Here is a 9,112-nt window from a genome sequence, read left to right as displayed (position 1 = left end):
TGCGGCGCTCCCTCAGCGCTGACCCTCCCACAGTGCGGCGCTCCCTCAGCGCTGACCCTCCCACAGTGCGGCGCTCCCTCAGCACTGACCCTCCCACAGTGCGGCACTCCCTCAGCGCTGACCCTCCCACAGTGCGGCGCTCCCTCAGCGCTGATCCTCTGACAATGCGGCGCTCCCTCAGCGCTGACCCTCCCACAGTGCGGCGCTCCCTCAGCGCTGAACCTCCCACAGTGCGGCGCTCCCTCAGCGCTGATCCTCTGACAATGCGGCGCTCCCTCAGCGCTGAACCTCCCACAGTGCGGCGCGCTCCCTCAGCGCTGACCCTCCGACAGTGCGGCACTCCCTCAGCGCTGACCCTCCGACAGTGCGGCACTCCCTCAGCACTGACCCTCCGACAGTGCGGCACTCCCTCAGTACTGACCCTCCGACAGTGCGGCGCTCCCATAGTACTGACTATGAGTGGGGCAAAGATCTTATCCTCAAGTGCCTGGAATTCTGACTCCGTGCTGCTTCTCGATGATAACACAACCCAAATTATAATCAAAAACAAGTTTTATTAAAAACTTTTCAGATCACATGGAAAAAAGGACAAGGAATCAGCAGCAGCGATGGGAGTGATTTTGGAATGGAGCTTAATACTAACTGGACACAGAGTGAGCGTTTCCCCCGGCGTGACCCCGACCTCCCCCAGCCCCTCCGTGAACACCTACCACCCCCCCCCTCCAACCCCCCCCCCCACCCCCCCCCAACCACACCCACCCGACTGAAGACGAATTCCAGGTTCTTGTTTGAAGATCCGATGTTCCTGTTGCTGTGATCCGGTTAAAATAATCAGCTCCTGCTAACCAGTGACTGGATTGTCCTGTGTGCACCGGCTGCTGCTACTAACAAACTCAGGCAGCTCCGCAGCTGACAATGTCTCTGTGCCGCCCGCCACCTCTACTGGGGCTGGAGGGGGCCACGGGGGGGTCCTCGGGGGGGCATCGGCAACCGGGCACCTCCACGTGGTGGCATGAGCGGACCCCTAGCAAATCCAAAGTGGGGCGGGCGAGGAGGGCCGTTGAAACCAGGCGGTGGCATCGGAGGAGGGGGTCCACGCATTCCGTGTGGTGGGGGCCCTAGACCGAATGGAGAGATGGGCATCAGTTACAACAGCAACTCCACAAAGCAGTCACCAACCACCCCCACCCACCCACCTCAAATGGCAAACTCCATTTCTGCACCCACCCTAGTCCCGCGCAGTCATACACCACCTGAAAACGCAGTCCCACACAGGCACACACCGTCCCCATATGCAGTCCCGCGCAAACACACACCACCCCCAAACGCAGTCCTGCGCAGACACACACCACCCCCAAACGCAGTCCTGCAGAGGCACAAACCATCCTCAAACGCAGTCCCGCGCAGACACACACCATCCCCAAACTCAGTCCCGCGCAGACACACACCACCCCCAAACGCAGTCCTGCAGAGGCACAAACCATCCTCAAACTCAGTCCCGCGCAGACACACACCACCCCCAAATGCAGTCCTGCAGAGGCACAAAACATCCTCAAATGCAGTCCCGCGCAGACACACACCACCCCCAAACGCAGTCCTGCAGAGGCACAAACCATCCTCAAATGCAGTCCTGTGTAGACACACCACCCCCAAACGCAGTCCCGCGCAGACACACACCACCCCCAAATGCAGTCCCGCGCAGACACACACCACCCCCAAACGCAGTCCTGCAGAGGCACAAACCATCCTCAAATGCAGTCCCGCGCAGACACACCACCCCCAAACGCAGTCCCGTGCAGACACACACCACCCCCAAACTCAGTCCTGCAGAGGCACAAACCATCCTCAAATGCAGTCCCGCGCAGACACACCACCCCCAAACGCAGTCCCGTGCAGACACACACCAACCCCAAACGCAGTCCCGTGCAGACACACACCACCCCCAAACGCAGTCCCGCGCAGACACACACCACCCCAAACACAGTCCCGCGCAGACACGCCCCACCCCCAAACGCAGTCCCGCGCAGGGATGCACCACACCAAACGCAGTCCCGCGCACTGACGCAGCATCCCCAAACGCAGTCCTGTGCTGGGACGCACCACCCCCAAATGGAATCCCATGCAGGCATGCACTACCCCCAACTGCAGTCCCGCACCACCCCAAGCCACAGTCCCGCACAAAGACAGGCCGCCCACCGCAGTCCTGCTCAGGGATGCCCACTGCCCGTCCCATGCAGCGTGCCCCACACCCTCCCCCTCGTTCTGGGCAGACTCGTGCCCCCATCCCCGAGTCCTGCGCAGGCATGACCGCCTCCCTCCCAACTAACGTCATGTGCAGGCACACACCACCCCCAATCTGTTCCCTTCTGACACGTCCCCATCCCCGTCCCACCTAGACATGTTCACCCTCCACGGTCCCAGGCAGAGACACAGAAACAGGAAGGAACTTTTCCCCTTGGTGGAGGGATCAATAACCAGGATTTAAGGTAAGGGGCAGGAGGTTTAGAGGGGATGTGAGGAAGAATTTTTTCACCCAGAGGGTGGTGGGAATCTGGAACTCACTGCCTGAAAGGGTGGTAGAGGCAGAAATCCTCATAACATTTAAGAAGTATTTGGATGTGCACTTGCGATGCCATGGCATACAAGGTTATGGGCCGAGTGCTGGAAAATGGGATTAGAATAGTTAGGTACTTGTTTGACCAGCACAGACTCGATGGGCCGAAGGGCCTTTTTCTGTTCTGTAGACCTCTATGACTCTATGAGAAAACCACCCCCCTCCCCCCACCAACTACAAAGAGGGCAAGATACCAACCCAGTCCTGTGTTCACTAGATTCATAAAATTTTACAGGTCAGAAGGAGGCTATTCAGCCCATGATGCTTGTGCTGTCTCTTTGAAAGAGGTATCCAGTCAGTCCCACTCCTTCCCCCACCCCCACTCATTTCCCACAGCCCCTGCAAATGTAATGTTTCATTTCAACTATTTCCCCAATTCTCCATTTGAAAGTTCCTATTGAATCTGCTTCCAGGTCACAAGTCCCTGTGTAAAAAAATGTCTGCATTTCATTTCACCCCTTCCCTATTTTTACTTAGTTCTGTTGAAGGATCATGAGGACTCGAAACGTCAACTGTGCTCTTCTCCGCCGATGCTGCCAGACCTGCTGAGTTTTCCCAGGTATTTCTGTTTCTGTTTCTGTATTAAAGTCTCCATTTGCCTCCAGTTTTTCTGCCAATCATTTTCACCCTGTCTCCCTCTAGTTACCGTTCCTCCTGCCATTGCAAACAGCATCTCCCTGTTTACTCTAACAACAATCACGCTTCTGAACGCCTCGATTAAATCCCCCTCAACCTTCTCTGCTCCAAAGGGGAACAATCACAGCTTCTGTAAACGCCCCAAGTTATCTGGACTCCCTCATCCCTGCAGCCATCTCTGGTAAATCTCCTCCACACCCTTGACATCCTCCACAAAGTGCGGTGCCCAAACCTGAACACTGCGCTCCAGCTTAACCAGTGATTTACAAAGGGGATTAGCATAACTCAGGGATTTTTGTGTTCTGTTCCTCTGTGAATAAACATACAGGCTTCCTGGCTTTAACAGCTTCCTCCCCTCGTTTTGCCACTTTCAAACATGCCAAAGACAGAATGTTTCCCCACACACTTTAATGCGAAGCTGACCAGCAGCCTCTGTCAATCTGTTGTGACCCCCACCCCGTCTTACCCATATGATGTCCAAACGGGGGTCCGCGAGGAGGCATGACCATGGGAGGGGGGTTGTGATGCTGCATTCCAGGAGGGGGAGGTCGGTGAGGAGCGTTCTGTGCAGGCCCACCGGAGAGGGGAGCCATGTTGTGTGGTCCATGGTGTGGCACCTGCATCGGGTGCATTCCTAGAGAGAGAGAGAGAGAGAGAGAGAGATGCATACATTATATCAGCAACACTCACTCCCCGCAGGCTCAGGAGGCAGCAGTGAACAGTAACACTGGAGCCCCGTGGGGTCACCGGCACAATAACTGAGCTGGCTAGCTTCTCGTACTCACCGTGTGGGGGCATAGCCCCTGGGGGGAAGGGAGGTCCCACGTGGTGAGGTGTTGTACCAGGTGGGCCGGATGATGGTGGTCCAGGTGCAGACGTGCTGGGTGGCATTGGAGGCGGCATCGCTGGAGGCATCCCCGGGGGCATCGCTCCTGGTGGGGGCACTGGAGGTGGGAATGATCCTGGATGGGGCATACCTGCAAGAGAGTGGGTGAGACAAGAGAGACAGCTGTGAGGAGAGGGAGGACTGTCACACACAGCACCAGAGCCATCAACCAGTCAAGTGTGGGCCCACACAGGGAATAGACCACTGGGTGGGGGGGGGCCAGGCTGCATTCTGTCTGGGGGGTGGGGGGAGCGAGGTGCCAGTGTCCTCGGCTCCATTTGTAGGCACTCTCAGACTGTAACATTTGGAGATAAAAACACTGGCAGGTAGCAATGCTGCAAGCTGGAACAGGAACCAGCGCTGGATCCTCTACCCCACCTTGTATTGCACTGTTGGGCTTGAGGGGACGACTGCTCCCCACCCACCTCAACTGAACCAGTGGCTGGTACAGCCCAACACCCACTGACTACCTACCGACTTCCCACCTGGAACTGGCCCTCCCCACACCCAGCTCTCAACCCAACACTCTCCCAATCCCCCATTCCTCATCCATGTCCCAAGAGACAATTTGACTGTGGGGGGCATCACAGTCACAGAATCACAGAAAATTACACAGTGCAGAAGAGGCCCTTCAGCTCATCGAGTCTGCCCCGAATGAGAAACACCTGACCTACCTACGTAATCCCATTTACCAGCACTTGGCCCATAGCCTTGAATGTTATGATGTGCCAAGTGCTCATCCAGGTACTTTTTAAAGGATGTGAGGCAACCCGCCTCCACCACCCTCCCAGGCAGTGCATTCCAGACCCTCACCACCCTCTGGGTAAAAAAGTTTTTCCTCACATCCCCCCTAAACCTCCTGCCCCTCATCTTGAACTTATGCCCCCTTTGAATGACCCTTCAACTAAGGGGAACAGCTGCTCCCTATCCACCCTGTCCATGCCCCTCATAATCTTGTACACCTCCATCAGGTCGCCCCTCAGTCTTCTCTGCTCCAACAAAAACAACCCAAGTCTATCCAACCTCTCTTCATAACTTAAATGTTTCATCCCAGGCAACATCCTGGTGAATCTCCTCTGCACCCCCTCCGGTGCAATCACATCCTTCCTATAATGTGGCGACCAGAACTGCACACAGTACTCCAGCTGTGGCCTCACCAAGGTTCTATACAACTCCAACATGACCTCCCTACTTTTGTAATCTATACCTCGATTGATAAAGGCAAGTGTCCCATATGCCTTTTTCACCACCCCACTAGTATGCCCCTCCACCTTCAGAGATCTATGGACACACACATGCCAAAGTCCCTTTGTTCCTCAGAACTTCCTAGTGTCATGCCATTCATTGAATACTTCCTTGTCAAATTACTCCTTCCAAAGTGTATCACCTCACACTTTTCAGGGTTAAATTGCATCTGCCACTTATCTGCCCATTTGACCATCCCATCTATATCTTCCTGTAGCCCAAGACACTCAACCTCACTGTTAACCACCCGGCCAATCTTTGTGTCATCCGCAAACTTACTAATCTTACCCCCCACATAGTCATCTATGTTGTTTATATAAATGATAAATAATAGGGGACCCAGCACAGATCCCTGTGGTACACCACTGGACACTGGCTCCCAGTCACTAAAGCATCCTTCTGTCATCACCCTCTGTCTCCTACAACTAAGCCAATTTTGAATCCACCTTATCAAATTACCCTGTATCCCATGTGCATTTGCCTTCTTTATAAGTCTCCCATGTGGGACCTTGTCAAAGGCTTTGCTGAAATCCATATAAACTACATCAACTGCACTACCCTCATCTACACACCTGGTCACCCCCTCAAAACATTCAATCAAATTTGTTAGGAATGACCTCCCTCTGACAAAGCCATGCTGACTATCCCTGATCAAACCTTGCCTCTCCAAGTGGAGATAGATTCTCTCCTTCAGAACTTTCTCCAATAGTTTCCCTACCATTGACGTGAGACTCACTGGCCTGTAGTTCCCTGGCTTATCTCTACAACCCTTCTTAAACAGCGGAACCACATTAGCTGTTCTTCAGGTCTCTGGCACCTCTCCCCTGGCCAGAGAGGAATTAAAAATTTGGGTCAGAGCCCCTGCGATCTCCTCCCTTGCCTCCCTCAGCAGTCTGGGACACAAATCATCCGGAGCTGGAGATCTGTCCACTTTTAAGCCGGCCAACACCTCCAATACCTTGTCACTCCCGATATCAATTTACTGAGGAACCTCGCAGTCTCTCTCCCTGAGTTCAATATCTTCATCCTCATTCTCTTGGGTGAAGATGGACGTGAAGTATTCATTCAACACTCTAGCGATGTCCTCTGGCTTCACCCATAGATTGCCCCCTTGGTCCCTCATGGGCCCTACTCCTTCCCTGGGTATCCTCTTCCCATTGATATACTTATAGAATATCTTGGGGATTTTCCCTACTTTTACCAGCCAGAGCTTTCTCAGATCCCCTCTATGCTGTCTGAGACAAAGTCAGCCCTGACCTGCAGCTGGCACTAGTCCAGAGACGGGATGGTTACCTGGAGGGGGCACTCCTGCTGCCAGGCCAGACACAACGTTACTCTGAGAGGCCTGAGGAGGGGGAGCATCGGCGAACAGCTGGTGCGGGCGGTCTGCCTGCGACAGAGGGTTTTGGGCAGCCAGCAGGCGCTCAGCAGCTGAGCCGTGACGCTCGCCCTTGGAATCCTTCTTAAAGGCGTAGGAGACGGTGATGGGCCTGTTGCACAGGTACTGCCCGTTCATCGCTTCAATGGCAGCATCGGATGCATCAAAACTTGCAAAGTTGATGAAGGCATAGCCCTTGGAATTGCCCGTGTCGGGGTCCCGCATGATCTTGGGGGTCTGCAGGATGACCCCAAAGGCACTGAAAGTATCGTACAGCAGCTTCTCATCGATCTCAGGATCCAGGTTGCCGATAAAAATGTTTGCCCCAACGTCCAGGTTCTTGTTGTGAGCAGAGGCCTTGTTGACACGGATGGGCTTCCCGTACAGCTTGATCATGTTCATGATCTTGATGGCGTAATCAGCATCTTCCTCACTCAGGAACTCCACAAAGCCATATCCTGGAACACACAAGGGGGTCAGTCAACGGACGGGCAAGAGCGAGACCAACACCAAGAACAGCATGGAAGGCGAGCGCTGCGGCACTGAGACACACAGAGCAGGAGCACACTGCCCAGTGCAGCACTGAGACACACAGAGCAGGAGCACACTGCCCAGTGCAGCACTGAGACACGGAGCAGGAGCACACTGCCCAGTGCAGCACTGACACACACACGGAGCAGGAGCACACTGCCCAGTGCGGCACTGAGACACACAGAGCAGGAGCACGCTGCCCAGTGCAGCACTGAGACACACAGAGCAGGAGCACACTGCCCAGTGCAGCACTGAAACACACAGAGCAGGAGCACACTGCCCAGTGCAGCACTGAGACACACAGCAGGAGCACACTGCCCAGTGCGGCACTGACACACACAGCAGGAGCACACTGCCCAGTGCGGCACTGACACACACGGAGCAGGAGCACACTGCCCAGTGCAGCACTGAGACACACGGAGCAGGAGCACACTGCCCAGTGCAGCACTGAGACACACAGAGCAGGAGCACACTGCCCAGTGCAGCACTGAGACACACAGAGCAGGAGCACACTGCCCAGTGCAGCACTGAGACACACAGCAGGAGCACACTGCCCAGTGCGGCACTGACACACACCGAGCAGGAGCACACTGCCCAGTGCTGCACTGAGACACACAGAGCAGGAGCACACTGCCCAGTGCAGCACTGAGACACACAGCAGGAGCACACTGCCCAGTGCGGCACTGACACACGGAGCAGGAGCACACTGCCCAGTGCGGCACTGACACACGGAGCAGGAGCACACTGCCCAGTGCGGCACTGACACACAGAGCAGCAGCACACTGCCCAGTGTGGCACTGACACACACAGAGCAGGAGCACACTGCCCAGTGCAGCACTGAGACACACAGAGCAGGAGCACACTGCCCAGTGTGGCACTGACACACACAGAGCAGGAGCACACTGCCCAGTGCAGCACAGACACACACATAGCAGGAGCACACTGCCCAGTGCGGCACTGACACACACCGAGCAGGAGCACACTGCCCAGTGCGGCACTGACACACACCGAGCAGGAGCACACTGCCCAGTGCAGCACTGAGACACACGGAGCAGGAGCACACTGCCCACTGCAGCACTGACACACACGGAGCAGGAGCACACTGCCCAGTGCAGCACTGACACACACGGAGCAGGAGCACACTGCCCAGTGCAGCACTGAGACACACAGAGCAGGAGCACACTGCCCAGTGCAGCACTGAGACACAGAGCAGGAGCACACTGTCCAGTGCAGCACTGAGACACACAGAGCAGGAGCACACTGTCCAGTGCAGCACTGACACATGGAGCAGGGGCACACTGCCCAGTGCAGCACTGAGACACAGAGCAGGAGCACACTGCCCAGTGCAGCACTGAGACACAGAGCAGGAGCACACTGCCCAGTGCAGCACTGACACACAGCAGGAGCACACTGCCCAGTGCGGCACTGAAACACAGGGAGCAGGAGCACACTGCCCAGTGCGGCACTGACACATGGAGCAGGGGCACACTGCCCAGTGCGGCAGTGAAACACAGGGAGCAGGAGCACACTGCCCAGTGCAGCACTGACACATGGAGCAGGGGCACACTGCCCAGTGCGGCACTGAAACACAGGGAGCAGGAGCACACTGCCCAGTGCAGCACTGACACATGGAGCAGGGGCACACTGCCCAGTGCGGCACTGAAACACAGGGAGCAGGGGCACACTGCCCAGTGCAGCACTGACACACACACGGAGCAGGAGCACACTGCCCAGTGCGGCACTGAGACACACAGAGCAGGAGCACGCTGCCCAGTGCAGCACTGAGACACACAGAGCAGGAGCACACTGCCCAGTGCAGCAC

At 56.0% G+C, this 9,112-nt stretch overlaps 1 protein-coding gene across 1 annotated transcript; it reads right to left on the bottom strand.

Annotated features, from left to right (window-relative positions):
- Positions 1–749: 749 nt before the first annotated feature.
- sf3b4 (splicing factor 3b, subunit 4) lies at positions 750–7,217 on the bottom strand (the record flags this gene model as incomplete). The annotated part of the gene is made up of 4 exons (XM_041181685.1): positions 750–1,118; positions 3,717–3,884; positions 4,036–4,227; positions 6,675–7,217. Coding segments are annotated over 4 exons (1,082 nt in total), but the record flags the coding sequence as incomplete, so codon positions are not given.
- Between the last annotated feature and the right edge of the window lie 1,895 nt (positions 7,218–9,112).

This window comes from Carcharodon carcharias (assembly GCF_017639515.1).
Source record: "Carcharodon carcharias isolate sCarCar2 chromosome 36 unlocalized genomic scaffold, sCarCar2.pri SUPER_36_unloc_10, whole genome shotgun sequence".
NCBI classification, from domain to species: Eukaryota; Metazoa; Chordata; class Chondrichthyes; order Lamniformes; family Lamnidae; genus Carcharodon; species Carcharodon carcharias.
Note: the sequence above shows the minus strand (reverse complement) of the source record. Positions and strands in the feature narration are given on the sequence as shown.